The sequence below is a fragment of the Gouania willdenowi genome, chromosome 9, assembly GCF_900634775.1.
Source record: "Gouania willdenowi chromosome 9, fGouWil2.1, whole genome shotgun sequence".
Taxonomy (NCBI): Eukaryota; Metazoa; Chordata; class Actinopteri; order Blenniiformes; family Gobiesocidae; genus Gouania; species Gouania willdenowi.
Genome location: NC_041052.1, coordinates 35,646,002 through 35,663,782, shown reverse-complemented (window position 1 = coordinate 35,663,782; position 17,781 = coordinate 35,646,002). Strand labels below are relative to the sequence as shown.

Here is a 17,781-nt window from a genome sequence, read left to right as displayed (position 1 = left end):
TCTTGGCTCGGTCATTTTCTACCACCTTTGGAGGTGTTTCCCACTTTGACCTTGGGGTTTCCAGCCCATACTCTGCACAGATGTTCCTGTACACTTTGCCAGCCACTTGGTTATGGCGCTCCATGTAAGCTTTCCCTGCCTACACCTGGGGTCTTGTCTGGTGTGGTAGATCTGGGCCTCTATTGCTCTGGTGCTCAAGGCCTGCTCCTGTGCAGCCATGATGAGTGCCTCTGTGCTGTCCTTCAGTCCAGCTCTGTCTAGCCATTGGTAGGATTTCCTGATATCCGCCACTTCAGTAATGTTTCGGTGGTACATCCCATGTAGGGGTTTGTCCTCCCATGACGGAACCTCCAGCACCTCATCTTCTGTTCCCCATTGTCTGAGACATTCACTTAGCACGTCATCTGTTGGAGCCTTGTCCTTGATGTACTTATGAATCTGGGATGTTTCATCCTGGATAGTGGCTCTCACACTCACTAGTCCTCGGCCTCCTTCCTTCCGGCTAGCGTACAGTCTCAGGGTGCTGGATTTGGGGTGGAACCCTCTGTGCATGGTTAGGAGCTTTCATGTTTTAACATCTGTGGTCTGTATCTCATCCTTTGGCCAGCTTATTACTCCTGCAGGGTATCTGATTACTGGCAGGGCGTAGCTGTTTATTGCCCGGGACTTGTTCTTGCCATTGAGCTGGCTTCTTAGGACCTGCCGTACTCGTTGGAGGTATTTGGTCGTAGCCGCTTTCCTTGTCACCTCTTTGAGGTTGCCATTTGCTTGTGGGATTCCGAGGTACTTGTAACTGTCCTCAATGTCTGCTATTGTTCCTTCTGGGAATGAGACCCCTTCTGTGTGGACCACCTTCCCTCTCTTAGTCACCATCCGACCACATTTCTCTAGTCCGAATGACATCCCAATGTCTGCACTGTACAGCTTGATGTCTCCATGTAGAGGAGGTCGCTGATGGTGGCCCCATTCCTGAGTCGGTATCCATAGCCAGTCTTGTTGATTATTTGGCTGAGGGGGTTCAGACCTATGCAGAACAGCAGTGGGGACAGGGCGTCTCCTTGGAATATGCCACATTTGATGGAGACTTGTGCAAGTGGCTTGCCATTGGTGGTTTTTCCACAGCCTCATATATATATATATATATATATATATATACAGTATATCTAGATAGATAGATAGATAGATTTTTTTTTTTTTTTTTTTTTTTTTTTTTTACACCAGTCGCCACTAAATTGTAGCAAAAGTATGTCACAAACACAATATTCAATATCCAGTAAACCACTAATATACAGTAGAACAGATTTATAAAATACGAGCAATGGATATGGCAGTGGTTTCCAAACTTTTTGTGCCCAAGGTTCACCAAAGGATAAGTAAAAATCTGAAGGCACACCTGTTGTGCAAAATGCCTTTACAACACGCGTTATCACTCATATCATGTACAATATTTGTAAATGTACATTTATTTACTAATGCCCAATAAAATGTGACAAAAGTCAATATTACTCATGAAATATTTATTAACAAAATATATTTTAAAAAATGGAATAGAGTTTGCCTCTTTATTATGAAATGAGTGCATACAATGTAGTAAATTAAAAATGTATTATTTTTGTGTAGTTGTATATTGCAAAAAATGTATGGTTGTCACAAAATCCCACGGCACACCCTGACTTGCCGTGTGCTGTGGTGACACACCATTTGGCAACCACTGGGATATGGAGAAAAAAGAAAGCTTATATAATAATGCTATAGTAGTATAACTTACAGTAGGGGACCAACGAAATGGTTTGTACCCTGGGCCCAAAATGTGGTTCCAGTTCCACATTGAAAAACCAAGCAGGAGACCAAGCACACCATGCACTGCAGTGTGAGAAATGCAGCTGCAGAACTACACCCAGTGTGTTTGGCTAAAAGTGGTAAAATCTTGTATCATCAACATTTTGTAGTAGCTTTCCACAGCCAATAACAATAGCTACATATAAAGTTGTCTTTGCTAAAATGTAACAGTACATTGTACAAGAGTTTTATTGAAATCATAATTGCAAACTTTTCTTGAGGGGCCGTTTCTTCATATTTAGAGCTTTAGATTTAGAGCCCACATGTAACTCTTTCCCTGTTTTTCTTAGGGTAGGGTTAGAGTTTCTTCACCAGACAATGAGGTCAGTGATTGGCTCAACATCATTTTTGTTCTAGTTTTTTCCCCAGTATTCCCCAGGATATCGCCTCATTCTGCAAGACATTCAATTTCAGTCAGATTTGGATCGTTCCATGTCAACCCCAAAATAAAAATCCAAAACCATAGTTTTGCCAGAGCTTCCAGTCCACGAAAACACCAGAAATGTGTTGGAAAGTCACTTTGGCAGAGTTTTTTGGGGCAAAAAAAAGAAATGAAGGTACGATGGAAATAAAAGCACTTCTATGCATCCTTCTACAGGACTCCACATCCCACAATGCAATGTGCAAAAAGTTTTCAAACAATGTCAATAAGAACGTGTTTGCTATGGAGATCAAAACAAACTTTAAAGCCGCTATTTCAACCGCTTACATATTTTTTCAAGCAAATTATCTTAAATTATTTGATCTATAAGTCACACACAGTGTTTTTTATTTGATTTTTTAAAAAAAAGTATTATCAGTACAAGCATGTGAACAACATTAATTCTCCAGATGGACCAACTGTGCTTAAAAATTGCAAAACGTTTGTTCTTTTCTTTAATTTAAACCATTTTCAAACATTGTCTCCTGATTTCACTACAGGCTCCTGTTTGTTTCTCTCATCTGTCTCTCTAATCTGTGGCTTCTTCTTATGAGTTTTACAAACATTAATTTCCTAATTCATTAACTTGATCAGTGATCACAAAATGTGCCCGTTTGCATGCATTGATTCATAATTTGAGAAGCAAACATACAAAAGCTATGGTTAAAAGTATTATGTCCTAATAAAACCTAGAAGTAACTCCTGCATGTTTTCATTTATGTCTTTATAACAATTTATCAAAATGATGGTCCATTGTTCTATGAATCTGTGATAACCACATTTATTTATTTATTTATCTGAATCATATCCACTGTTATCCAGGAAGTTTATTATTATTTGTGCCATAGTATATAGTCATCGTAAAGATGTAAGTCATTGTTTTAATCAGAAATAAAATTGGTTAAAACTTACCCAATAATGGTGGAAAAAGTGGTGAAATAGGCTTTAAAAGCCACAGAAATTGGTTAAAAGTTACAAATTAGAGTGGCCAAAAATGGACAGAAAAAATAGTAAAAAGGGTTTAAAGTGTCAATATTGGAACAAGAATAGGAACAATTAGTATAAACTGGCAAACAATGGGCATGACAAATCAAGAATGTTTTTAAATTGGCAAAAATAAGCACAAAATATGGTGAAAAGAAGTTAAAAATAATGAATCAACATATGCAACATTAAGTGGGAAAAGTAATAGAAAGGGTTTATAAGTGCCAAAAATATGTTGAAAGTGGAAAAATGTGCAGAAAATGCATTGGAATTTGATGAAAAAGTGGCAGAAATGGGAGTAATGTAGCAAAAATGCATTAAAAGGGGCAAATATGTACAAGGAGAATATTTAATGTGGGCTAAACTTGTACTAGTTCCCATTTTTCTGTTTCCAGCAGTTTCCTGGTTAGAGTTGAGGCTCAAACAAACCCTTGAATGGCCTCAGTGCCGCAATAGAGACATCAAAATAGATGATGTCATCCTCAAATAGATGTTCTGCTGACTGTTCAGAGGCCTCATACTACAGTCCTCACACTTTTTTTCCTGCTTGAACTTTGCAACATGCAGAATCACAGACATAAGCATGAATGATCCATGTGCTCATCCTCTGAGCTCGCATGAATGCACAAACTCATTACAAAAAAAACTAAACAAAAGTTTCTTGATGTGGCTTTTTCAGCTTATAGTCGTGTGCGTGTCCATGTGCGTGTGCGCGTGTCAATAACTTGCTGATCTCTCTCTGGGAGTATTCCTCCAAATAGGATCTTTACCTCAGTCTGTGACTTTGAGCATTAGGGAGTGTAGGTTAAAAAGGTCACGACACGCCTGCACTGGGACAATTAGCCCCCTAAAGATCAACCTAAGATCAAAGTCAACGATAAAGCTTTTTTCAGCATTCATTAGTCATTAATCATTAATCCTGATGTTATTGTTGGCTAAGCACGATGGTGGGACATTTAAAGGTCTCAGGTCATGTTATTTTTCACCCATCTCCATTTGTTCTAAGAACCCCAAAAACATAGTATTTGAGGTTTATTTTCCCAAACTCGCCTGTTTTCCAGAGTTTTAGCCTCTGAAAAGTCACTTTCTGAGCAGCTCTACACTAACAGGCTGATTTGCGGTCTACTTATGTATATTCATGAGTGGGCGTGTCTATAGATGAGACTCTGATTTCCTCCTCCCCGCACGGTGACGTAGGGTCAGAGGACGGCCCGCCCTCCTCCCACCCACTCCGTAGCCGAGCTCATGCTGCTTTATAAACACGAGACGGAGCGTGGGGGCGGGGCGTTCGCTGTTACATACATAGACTGCAGAAAATACATACATAGCACTGCGCGGCTGAGCACTGAACTGGAGGCGCGGCTTCTCCAGCTCAGTGCCATGTCAAATTCATCATCAAAGTGGGAACGCGTCATCAAATTGTAGCGAGGTGTTTGTGCTCGCCCTGCAGTAAGAAAGGAGCACATCACCCTCTAACGAACGATTGAGGGAATCAATGAAAAAACACTTTGGGCATGTGTATGAAGCCCTAATAGCACTTTTTTAATAATAGATCAAATTTTTATGATGTTTAAAGCACAGTAAAGTTGAGTTAGCGTAACATGGGCCATTTGAATGGCATTCAGTCTCTGTGCTCAGACTGCAGGTCTAAGGGGAAAGGCCAATTTCAGTGTTTCTCAAATGGTGGTACGTTTACCCCTAAGGGTACGCGATGGCACTACAGGGGGTACTAGAGAGCGAGAGAGGGGAAAATGAACAAATGAAAGCATTAAAAATATGGGTTTTAATAACGTTTATTTTTAGTCAAAAATGATAAATCATCAAAATGACAACAAAAACACACAAAATAAGAGAAAATATATTGAATAATAAAAAGAACAGACAAACAACAACAAAATACACTAAACGACAACAAAGACACACTAAATGAGAGGAAAAAACACAAGACAACTATAAAATACACAAAAATAATAGAAACATACAAAACGACATGAGAAACAACCAAACGACAACAAAAACACACAAAATAAAAAAAAACCAGGCAAACAACCACAAAATACACAAAATGGCTACCCAAGAAACTAATGACGCGCTGCAGACGTAGAGCTTACAACCAAACTTGCTACACTTGTGATTGGCTACATAAGAACTGTCAATCAAACTATTAAAGACACTCATACATTGAGTCCTTCGTCAAAGTATAGTACGGAGTGTGCCATTTCAAACACAGCCACGTTTTTATTTAATGAAAAATGATTGTCTCCAGCAGCTTTAACTAAAATGTCAAGCAGTGAAAAGGAGTGAAAATCAGCCTTCCTAAAGACACATTTTCTATAAGAGTCCAGCTACACTCACTAATTCAGACTTTTGAATTTCAACCCCTTTGGACTGAAATCGGGTTAAAAACAACATGTGAGAAGCTGATCAAAGTCTGTGTTCCTTTCATCTCTGTACAAGGTTTTTATTGCTATTGAGACGAGGAAGAGTTTTCTACAATCTGACGCTCTTGCCATAACGGTCGAGGGTCGGCCCTTGCAGGGTTTAAATCCGTCTGTGCTTGTAATCCTCAGAGAAAAACCAACAACCCAGAAACATGTGAACTCACGTGAACAGAGGTGGAGGAGGTGGGGGGGGGGGGATTATTGGAGCTGTCTCACTTTACCCAGAGCCATATGTTTTCAGTACTTTTCATACCTCACTCCTTCTTTCTCTCTCTCTTGTCTCATCCCTTGATTTCACCATGTAAAAGTCTGTTTTACAACACAGGAAGTTGCTTTGGATTTTTAGCGTAGCATTTGGTATTTATTATTGTGGCGACTGACCACTGAATGGTAAGAACTGCTTCCTTGTGGCTAATGAGATGAACCCAGGCTCTTGTGTTGTATCAGGAGCACCTGGACCAACCAGAGCCAGACCGGGCCTGACAATGTAGTCAGTCTACCCTTTTTTTTTTTTTAAACAAAGCTCTGTCCGTTCAATAAAACTGCAACCCTGTGACACAACTCCTACACTTCATTTAATAAAGGGAAAGCACAATGTGAGATGGCTTCCCCATTCTCTTTGAACAAGGAAGCTATTGTTTGTCCCCAGACACACACTACACACACACACACACACACACACACACACACACACACACACACACACACACACACACACACACACACACACACACACACACACACACACACACACACACACACATTTTCCCTCACACACAGACAATTTCCCAATTGAAGCAATTCAACAAAACACCACATTTGCAAAGATACAGCAGGCACACTGTTTGTTTTGTGTAAGGTGTAATTATTTTTGCAAGTTTATTAGGGTGTTTTCACACATACCCCTTTGCTTCGCTTCCTCAGATACTCTGGTCTTTTTGTGATACATGAAAGGTCACTGAAACTCTGGTGCAAAGCAAACAAACAAGCGAACTCTGGTCCTCTTCAAAATGTAGGTCTCGGTTCGGCTCAAGCGAAGCATGGTGTGGCCTTTAACCATGTGAGAAAGTAACCAGGCCCAAATATAGGACTTTATATTGAGGGTGCTTTCACACATATAGTCTGGTGGACTCGGTGTGGTTCAGGCGGTGAAGCTGCAACATTGTTGCATTTTTATTTGGTCCGGTCCGCTGTCACACATTCTATTTGCCAAGCGCAGCAAACTTTCTGAACAACGTCACGCAGGCAAAACGGTCGGTCGCCTATTGGACTTTAACCTCCAATGCCGTGACAATGTGGCGCTGTCACTACTGACAGTAGCGTCGTTACGTCCTATATTTGCTCTCTCGCCCTATGTTTTCTAAAGGAAATCCTTAAACAATCCCAGCAGAAAAGTCATTAATAATAATTCAAAATAATCCATAATCACACGATGCAACAACCTGCGCATTAGTTAACCATAGTAAACCATTAGTTAAGCCTTTCTGGACCCTTATTGTAAAGTGTAACACATGTATCCCTTAGGTAACACGTTACAAATGCTTAAGTGTTTCATACGCATTACTTAACCATAGTTAACCATTAGTTAATAGTGCGTTCATGAAATATTTTACTTTTTTTGGTCCATCTTAACGTTAAATTTTGCATTTTAACGTTAACAGACCCTTATTGTAAAATATTACCAAGTTTCCTTACTTCGGAATTAATTTTAGAATTTCAGCTTTGTCATCTTCTCCATCTCTTTATGCACATAAAGACTGGGTTAGGTGAAAGTACAGATCTATAGATCTGTTTATTCCATGCTGATTATTCCAAATGCTTTTCCTTTTACAATTGTTTTAGAAAATGTATTATTTTGGACCAGAGGTTTGGGTGAAGCGTAGCTCAGGGATGTGCAACAACAAGTTTAATGGCAGCCAAGAGTTACAGTCAAAAGTCATATGCATACCATTAAAGGCACCTAACCTACTTAGATTCGACTCGTATGTGGCCACAGTTACATTTACTTTGATGTAAAACTAATAGTAATAGAACAACATTTAACATTTTGAGATATTTTGTCACTTTGTCTGTTTTTAAAATTGGAATAGCTATTTTGTTTATTATTTGAAGACCAATCTACAGCTGCACAAGCATAAGCATGTACATAATAGCGCCCCCCACAGAGAGGCACATGCACTGAAGGCCTCCTTTTTAAATGTTTTAAAGTGTAGACTTAGAACAAGTGTTAACAATAGTGAATAAGATTGTGACAGCTGCTTATCAACACTTACAGTGGTTTCCAAGTTCAGCAGCAAAATGGAATTTGTTCAAAGTGATTGAAATAAATAGAATCATTCTGAAATACCTGATTAAGATGTGTATTTGAGTTATTTTCATTGTGTTTCACTGTCAGAGCGACTTAAAGAGCACAGAAAAATTCACTTTGGTAGAGCTCAACCTGATACTCTCCTAACACTTGATTCAGCAAATACAGTATGTACTCATTAGCGTTCAATTAAAAATCACAATATTGACGATTGCTTGTCTCTGATTTCTGTCACAGATGCAGGGAACCAGCTCGTAGCTCAGGAGGCTTTGAGGAAACCGTCCACGCTACGCCGTCCGGCTGCACGCACAGGAGAGACGTTCTCCAGTAAGATGTGTTACATTTACTACATTGTGTATTTAAATATGGCCTCCGATTTTCCATTTCAAAATTTCCCAAATTCCGTTTTAGGGTTTATCTGTTTCTACATTACGTCCTCATCACTGTACACTTTTTTGTTTCATGATTTTTCCTGTTTAAATTACTTTACTGGCTGTTAAACTTCCTGAAATGTACCAAACATCCTGAATAGGGTTAATAGAGTCAACAACTGTTATTAATTTAATCATTTATATGCTTTAGAGAATTTACGTAAATGGGATGGCTATACCGAAATCACGAGAGATTACATCTAGGGGTGTAACAATTTGTTTTAAAGTCCGTGTAAAGCAGAAATAAACGTGTGTTATGAGTTTGTCACATCTCTGTGCTCTGAGACGCTGGGGGCGTGTCAGTTAAAGATGCTGGAACCAGCCGCCATGTACTGTGTCTATGGGAGAGAGCAGTGTGAAAGCAGTTCCAGCATCAATGGTGCTCCAAAAGTGCTGGAATCGGGCAAAACAAGGTGTCAGCAGAAAGGTCTGCTCTGCCTAAGTTTGAATATGTGAATCTTTCCCGGGTAGAGTCAGAACTGCGCCCACTAAAGGCGAAACACACAATCGTGGTGCAAAAATAGTGCTAATTTCATGGAAAATGTGGCACCAGCGGACGCGCTTTATTCCCCCGAGTCCGAATATTAGGATTGTTTTTGGCTAGGGGGTCAATTTGCGCCTGCCGGAGGCCGCGGAAGTTTGGTGTGCTTCAGCAGCAGGGTCGGGTTTATGCTAATGATGGCTTCGTTATGTAACACGGCTATGATTTCTGACCCGCCCATTAAATCCTGAACACAGAAATTTGAAACACAGTTTGTGAAGCCTAGTTCCACAATTACATTATAAATGTTTGAATGGCTTTGTACATGTTTTAAGGAATACAGTTATGACCTATTTAATGTGTTTAGAAGAAAATGGCTGAATTTGCTTTACACTGACTTTAACAAAGATTCGATACAAATCACGATTCGTTGTTGCCGATTCAATTCAGAACGATTTGTTTCAAAACAATTCAGTGACTTTAAATCAATTCTGTAACTTTTTAGCCAAAATAACAAGTCAACCAGTGTGACAAATAAATACCTAGTAAAGCCGTTTTAGTTATGTATTATATCTATTTTATGATGATTAGCACATTGTCTTTACATTTTGAACTGTATAAACTATTTTTTTCCAGATTGTCTCAACTGCAGTCGAATCACAGCTTTAAGCGACAAGCTGAACTCGTTGGAGGCAAAGGTAAAGTCTGAATTCAGCCAATCGGGAGGGGGCCCCCGTACTGATCTCTGCTTGATTTTTCCTCTTCTTGTACCAGGTCCAGTTACTCTCAGTCCCCACCTCCATATCACATCGTCACCTTCAGGTTAAAGGTGAGACAGCGTCAGAAGCTTCGTCATTGATGGGGGCGGTACCCGCTCAGGGAGCTCTGGGTCAGCAGGGACCAGCAGGTCAATCATTGATTTTATTTCAAATATTTTCATCTGTGTGTTTTTGATCATTTGGTGTTTGGAAAACTCACAACAGAGAAAATTCCATCTTCTGCTTAGACAAATATCTGCCCATTATATCCCACCTTTGCGTGCTCTCTTTCTTTTACATCATTTCTTACTTTTAACATCTTTTTAGGTTGACTAAAGTGATTTCTCTCCAATGGATCCTAAATTTTGAATAAAGCTATCTCTTTTTTATTTTTTTTTTTATTTCAGGACCTCAGGGTGAAAAGGGCCGAGATGGATTTCCTGGCAGAGAAGGTATAAATTACACCATAGCAAGCATCCATGTATTTAAGACGTAACTAGTCACATTGGCCCTCATTTATCAACCGTCTGTCTATCTGTGCGTACGCGTACGCTACGATCAGATCTGACCTTTGCGTATGCAAATCTGAGTGTGTGAATATATGGTACAACACAGCAAAATGTGAGTAAGACTGAAAATAAAGTATTGAATAAACCTTAGCTGTCATTTAAGCATAAGCAGACACATTTAGAACAGATCAAAACAGATAAAATAAAATGATGTTATTACAGTTACCACCTTTTTGCTTTTCCTTCCACGGAATACCATAAAACCACGCTGGTAAACCGTCTGAACAGGAGCGCATAGGTTCACCCATGTGCGCGCACACGCAAACGGGACGCATCGCTATTTTTGCTCTGTCTTGGACGCTGCTGTATATCCCAGAGAAATTGTGTGACATTATCTTTAGCTTTATGATTTTTTCACATTGGTAAATGGAGCACTGTACGGATGAAATAAGTATACCTTAAACTTTTACAAATGCGCTGCAGTATTTAATCAGTAATGTGATGAATTATTAAGTTTTTCTTTAACAGTTTGAATCGTTCATTTCTTTTAATGTGATATTTTTTGCTTCAAGTGTGCAGACTGAGGCCAATATAAACGTCATATTTCCGTGCGCCTCTCCAGGATCTCTGTTGGGAATTTGCTCGCACACAGGGGGGCAGACTTCACCTGCTCAGTAGCTGATCCTCTTCCAAACAGCATTTAAATGAGCTCCTAAGTCCAATGTTCACACGTTCAGAAACCACTTTTTTTTTTTTTGCTCCACCTCTGATGTGAAGATGCCGATTCTCATCTTGGAAAAGTTTCTTTTCTTGTTTGACCTTAGTGGGCGGGGCCTCCGAAACAGGAGGGCGTCACATGTTAATGACGATCGAACTCAGCTGTTGCATTTATCAACACCTGATCATTTGTATGCTGGGATTGGTCAGATATGAATGTTTCATGAATCACACGTTGGTCCTGTTGTACAACCAAATGTGAACTCAGATTTGCACCCGTTTTCACGCAAAGTTGATAAATGAGGGCCATTTTCATTTCTCTGTTACTTCTTCTTAGGAAAGCCAGGGTCTCGTGGGCCACCAGGTCCTAGCGGGCCACGTGGGGAGGCTGGGATACGGGGCCCATCTGGGTCTCCTGGATCGAGGGGTTCTCAAGGACCATCAGGTAAGAGTGATAACACTGATAATGGGTGAAAACAGGTGTGAGAATAGAGAAGCAGTAAAACATAGGTCAACAAACACGTTGTTTGAGTGTGTGACACGGAGGCCACTGGAGACAGACTGTTTGTTTGAACGTCCCCTTAAAGTATTCAGTGTAACAATACATTTAAAAGAGCCACTGATAACAAAGAGCTGCAGGAACAGAGTCTAATAGTGGGCTGCACTGTCCTTGCCCAGTCTGTTTGTTTGTCCTAAAGCCTAAAGTCATCCCAGAGACTTCCCAGCAGTAAAAGTTAGAGCATTCCTGTGGCCTGAGGCTGGCTGGTAGCTTCCTGCTATTTGGTAATTTTGTTGGTTAGATTTCAAAATCACACGTTTCTAAAAGTGCCGTTTTGTTGGTCAGCGTTACTACTTGTTTTGATGCTACAACTGTGTGGTTCTCTCTGGTTACCAGCAGAGCTGGCGCCTCTGGTTAGTGTCGTGAGATGGTCTCCTTGGTGCAATAAGGTTTCCTTCAAAAACAATGTTCAAAGTGTCCAAAGTGATTGGCAAAGCCCACAAAAAGTAACATTTTTGTTTGTCTGCCGTCATCCACATTCAGGCACTAAACCATTATTTCAGTGGGCTTTAATTAATGCACTCTCAGCAGTTATGTTGTAAGCTTTGTTTTTTTCCCTTGAGGTGAGATTTATTTAAAATTGCAGCAGCAAAGGAAATCAAAACATTATTAAATAACTTTTGTGCAGAGGTGCTCCGAAGCAGACGAAACCATGTTAACGTTCATACATCACAGCTGCTTTTGTGTTTAACAACTAGGTGGGACGATATATCGTGCAACAAGATATCGCAATATTAAAACGTGACAAAATGTATCATCGAGAGTAAAAGAAAAGATCCACATGATCTACTAAGTATGTAAGTATGTTCAGAGTTAGAGGTCAGCAAATGTTGGAAAGCTCGCATGAAGTGGGCTAGCAAGACCTCCTCTAAGTTCCGTCCAATGCCACGCCCCCACAACCTTTACCAAGTATCTGATATAAAAATAACAAAGCGGTCCTAACAGAAAGAAGCAACCTCTGCCTCTTTGGGGCTCCATAGAGGGGGGGCGTGGGCAGGATGAGACATGAAGGTATCTGATTGGTTCTTTTCATTCGGACTGAATGGCAGGGATTGGTCAAACTTTTTACAGGATTGCAGCTGCTACAGAGGACTGACTCTTTTTCCTCATTTTTTTCTGAATTCATGTCCCTCATTTATCAACCGTGACGGGCGTACGACCATATTAACGCAAACGTTGGTATTTATCAATTCTGATGTGAACGCCGCACGCTACGATCAGATCTCTCGTCAGGTCTGACCTCGTGTATGCAAATCTGAGTGTGTGGATTTGTGGTGCAGCAGCAAAATCTGATGAAGACTGAAAACAATTATTAAACAAACCTCAGCTGTTATTTAAGCATAAGCAGACACCCATTCAGAACAGATCAAAACGGATTATTGAAACAAATTAAGAAAAATAAATAGAATTTCCAAAAAACCCACTTTATTACTGATACCACCTTTTTGGTTTTACTTCCATGGAATACTGTATAACCCCGCTGGTAAACTCTGCTACAACGGTTCGCACACACTCACACACACGGGAGTGCAGCACTGCTTCAGAAATATGATGAATTATAGGTGAAATTGGCTAAAGGCATAATAAACAGACAAGGGACAACATTTAGTCATTTTTAAGGCTTTCTTTAAAGGGTTTTGTTCATTTCTTTTGTGGTAAGTGACAGTAAGTGCGTTCCAAGTTTTGACTATCAAATTTTTATCAGTTTTTTTTTTTATTTCTGTCCAACTGTATTTACTCGCCAGCTCTACTCCACTCAATTTTTTTTTTTTTGAACTTTTTGAAATGTTGAATATTTGTTATTTTGTATGTATATTTTGAATAATTACATTGCACTCTATTTTTAGGGACATGCTTCTCACACACATAGGCCCGAATCACACAAATGCACAAACAGGACCTGTGGACATGCATTAATAGAGAGATGTCAGAGTAGGGCTGCTTTTTACAATGAAGGGAGCACACCGGGGCAGTGTTGGGGTTTGGTGCCTTGCTCAAGGGCACCTCGGCAGTGCTCAAAAAGTGCCCTGGCGCTTCTCCAGCTACCAGAACAACTTCTGTATTTTGGTCCACACTGGGACTTGAACCGGCCACCCTCCGGTACCCAACCCATGTCTGTACGGACTGAGCTACTGCGATTGCGCAACATGTGTAGCTGTGATTGGTTCAAGCCGGGCAGGTAGCTGGAGCCAAACCCTGGCCTGGACTAAAGCGGCAGAGAATGGATGGATGGATTAAAATGCATGGGAATGTTTTAAGGTTCTAAGATTTATCTGCGAGCCACATCTGGCTCGCGGGCCATAGGTTGCCGAACCCTGGCCTAAAGCATTCAGACAACCGATGCTGATATAAACGTCATATTTCTGTGTGATTGTTCAGGATTTCTACTGTAAAGCTGTACGCAGTGCACACAGGGGGGCAGACGTCACCTATGAGCGCCTTTGTACGCAAACAGCAAAACACAGAAATGCTGCAAAACTATACTTTTAAATTCAGTTTTCACACTATGAAAAAGCACATCTTTGTTTTGCTCCATCTCAGAGGTGAGGTTTTCCATTCTTTTCTTGCCAGTGTTTGTTTGACCTCAGTGGGCGGGGCCTACAAACCAGGAAGATTTAAGGGCGTAACATGTCAGTGTTGAGAACCTTACTTTAAAAAAGTAATTAGTTATAGTTACTCACTTCTTGATCCAAAAAGTAACCGAGTAAGTAATTGAATTACTCTATAATAAAAGTAACTCATCACCAAGGAAAGTAACTATTTGCATTACTGTTAAAAAAAAAGTTGCTAAATGTCAAAGAATTCTGATTGTTTTAGATGCATGTGTCATTGTGAGGTGCTTCATTAAATTTGTGTTGCTTACAACTGATGTCGACAAAGTCTTCACTCCTGGATATAATGAACACTTCACATGTACGTTCTTGTCTTTGACCGCAATTAATCTAAAGTAGTGTTTGTATCGCCACCTTAAAAATGCCAACTTTTCATCGGACTGCTCAACGCTCGCCATCTCTGCTGCTTCATCAAATCTGTAGTGGTTGTGTGTGGAGCGTGTGCTGGCACATGTGTAAAAACACTGGCTCTGATTGGCTACCATGAAACATTAGCCAATCATAATCGTTCACCTTGTTTTTAACCCACCTCCTCACTACAGCTGCGTATGAAGCCAGGGGTGCTTTCGGATAACAGTTCATTCAATCAATGTATGTAACGCACCGCATTTAACGTTCAATAACAGCGTTGTAACGCTGTAAAAAGTAATTAGCTAGATTACCCCGTTACTGAAAAAAAAAAACCTAACGACGTTATACTAAACACTGTAACAGGTTAATGACGATGGAATTCAGCCGCCAGATTTATCAACATCTGATCATTTGTACATTGCGATTGGTCAAATACGAATGTTTCATAAATCACACGTTGGTCCTGTCGTACGACCAAATGTAAACTCTGATTTGCACCCTTTTTCATGCCGGGTTGATAAATGAGGGCCAGTGTATTGATAAATCTCAGGATGGAAGGACAATTTAACGCTGAATAACAAAACAGGATTGCTGACTCCAGCTTTAAAAGTCAAATAAAAACATCTGCAATTCTTTGTTTGTTTTTCCTTCTCAGAAATGTCATATTGTTATCCTAAACTCATTATCCAATTACATATACTATTGTTTGCATCTTCTTCTTCGATCTAAACAGGCTTCAGCTTGTCTAATTTATTTCCACTTTCCAAAAATGATAGGTCCATTGTTATTTCTAAATTGACTATGCAGTAAAATGCATGTTTGTGTCTGTGGTGTACCATGACTTTTACTCTCAGTAAGCTGAAAGGCTTCTTGAACACTGCACACATATTGTTTGAGTATTAGAAGTTTAAATATGACCCCTGGTTTGTGCCTGCTGCTGGGTAACTAGAAGGTTGAGGTAAAGCTTTAACTCTAAACCCCAAAACCCTTTCTGAGAGGCACCACGTGACTTGAACCATCTGAAATGAACATGAGCTTATACATATACAAAAGCCCAGGGTTCTTATGATTTCCATATGCCTCTGGTGTTATTGTTTTTTCTGTCTCCATTACTTCATAAGTATCCAAAAGCAGGGCTGTGTTTTTCTTATTGTGCAGATTTTTTCCATCAAAATTGAAAGATAAACACAAACCTGGAACGAGTTCTGTGTCATGTAGATGTAGACACATTTTTAGTTGGAGGGGGAGAAAATGGAGCAAACTTTGTTAGAAGTTGTGATTCATGTTATGAAAAGTCTTAATAAGTTACAGGACAATTGATTTTCAAACTTTAGCTCATATTCTGTCGCAGCATCCATTCAGTGCTCGAGGGGTTCATTATTTCACAGGAAAAAACATGTAATTGTTTCCATTGATAAGTCACGTGGGTGCTGTGGGAGCAATCGGACTCTGGATTACATTAGCCCTGAAACATCCCAAACACTGTCATTTACGCGTTTGACACAAAGTGGCAACGTCCCACAGTGGTGTCAAATCAGAGGCTGAGATAATATTTCATCGCAGAGCAGTGATTAGTGAACTGTCAGCATTTTTGGAGACGAGAGAACTTATTATTCACGGGAACGCGTTACCTTAAGGGAGTCCAAACAATGAGGTCACATGTTGTGATGAAGGTTTTTAAAATAATGACGGGAGAGAAAGAGACGAGACGCTTTCACTACCCAGCACATGTGGAGCAACTACAGCCTCTTAAACACACACACACACACACACACACTTAGAAAGGCTAAGTGTGTGTGTGCAGAAAGCTTTTAGTTTCTGTGATCCTGTGCCCTGTAACACTTTGCAGAGTTTATTGGTGTTTATTTGACTTTTGCCGTGTCCTTGAATAGCTTCCCAGTACAGGGTCATTAAATACTATCCTCTTGTTAATTATAAAGAAACACAGACAACCAAGTGAAGCACAACACCTCCCCCGTCTTGTTCCTGACTTTCCCAGTAACGTAACCAGAGGTGGCAAAAGTACTAGTCTTCAATACTAAAGTACAAGTATAGATAGTTGAATATAAATGACTGGTAAAAGTATTGAAGTTGCTCCCTTACTTGAGTAAAGGTATAAAAAAATACATGCTACTCAGTGTTGGGCAGTAACGCGTTACCGCCCCAACGTCACTTTTGACAGTAACTAGTACTGTAACGCAATATTTTTCTAAAGAAATAATGCCGTTACCATTACAGTATGGTGCGTTTGTCCGTGACTTTGCTAGCAGCAGTGTACTTCCTGTTTACAGTGGCGATACATATTTTTGCGGGATGCTGTGCCAAACACAGTAAAACAGTAGAAGAAGAAGCATTGTCAGCGTGTTTCTGTTTACATCACGTGCGCCAATCATGGCGAGTCAAATATTTTTGTCTCCAAAAGATGCATCCGTGAAGCTCAGCTAACGCTGTGGCTGTATTTTAATGGACTGTGACTGTTATCCAGGGACACTTCAGCCAAACTATTGCACGGTATGTTGTTGTAAATAAGAAGCCTGTCGCTGCTGCTGAGTCACTGCTAACAGCAGCTCGTTAGCCTGATATGCTTAGCATTGTGTAGCTGAGAAAAATGCTGTGAATTAGTTTTTGAACTTTTATTTACATAAGCATTTTCAACAGCAGAATGTGCACCTGGAATATGCACAGCTTACTTTACATTACTGTGCTAAGGCTGAAAAATTACTGTTTTAATTTTGCTTTATATGCACATCATTTATGGTTGTTTTATAGCAGTTGATCAACAGTGAATTATTATATAATTACAGCACTGATATGAAGCTGTATGGACACAAATGACCCAAAATAAATAATACATTCTTTAATTCTAAGTAACTCAAAAGTTACTTTTTCCAGTAACGCATTACTTTTTAGTGTAAGTAATCAAAATGGTTACTGAGTTACTTTGTTAATGAAGTAACTAGTAACGGTAACTAGTAACTTTTTTTCAGTAACTAGCACAACACTGATGCTACTAGATCAGGGGTCTGCAACCTTTACTCTCCAGGGAACCATTTAACTTCATAGCACCTGGATTAAAGTCCTCCTGGAGCCAAAAAAATACCTTTTCAATGAAGACAATACAGTGTAATAACTTATATACAGGTAAAATTATATAGAATAATGTTTGATTTCATTTGACTTGATTTACTTATATTGATCATGTAAATGGAAACTTAAAAACAATTTAAAATAAAATAAATTAACATCAAGAAATAAAACAGTATCTTTCATCTTCAAATTCTTACACATCTCAGTTTACATGAACACAATGTTATATAAAGAAGTTTTTTTTTTTAGTTAATGTATTTGAAAGGCTACAAAAAGTAACTTG

At 39.7% G+C, this 17,781-nt stretch overlaps 1 protein-coding gene across 6 annotated transcripts in view; it reads left to right on the top strand.

Annotated features, from left to right (window-relative positions):
- Positions 1-17,781, top strand: part of emid1 (EMI domain containing 1) — a 119,880-nt gene that overhangs the window by 77,883 nt on the left and 24,216 nt on the right. For all 6 annotated transcript variants that reach the window (XR_003674855.1, XM_028458356.1, XM_028458354.1 and 3 more), the window contains exons 4-8: positions 8,231-8,320; positions 9,542-9,603; positions 9,680-9,812; positions 10,071-10,115; positions 11,227-11,334. Coding sequence is in view for 5 of the 6 variants with exons in the window: in XM_028458356.1 (XP_028314157.1) it covers positions 8,231-8,320; positions 9,542-9,603; positions 9,680-9,812; positions 10,071-10,115; positions 11,227-11,334 (438 nt within the window). In the remaining variant the exon portion in view is untranslated. The remainder of the gene's footprint in view (positions 1-8,230; positions 8,321-9,541; positions 9,604-9,679; positions 9,813-10,070; positions 10,116-11,226; positions 11,335-17,781) is intronic.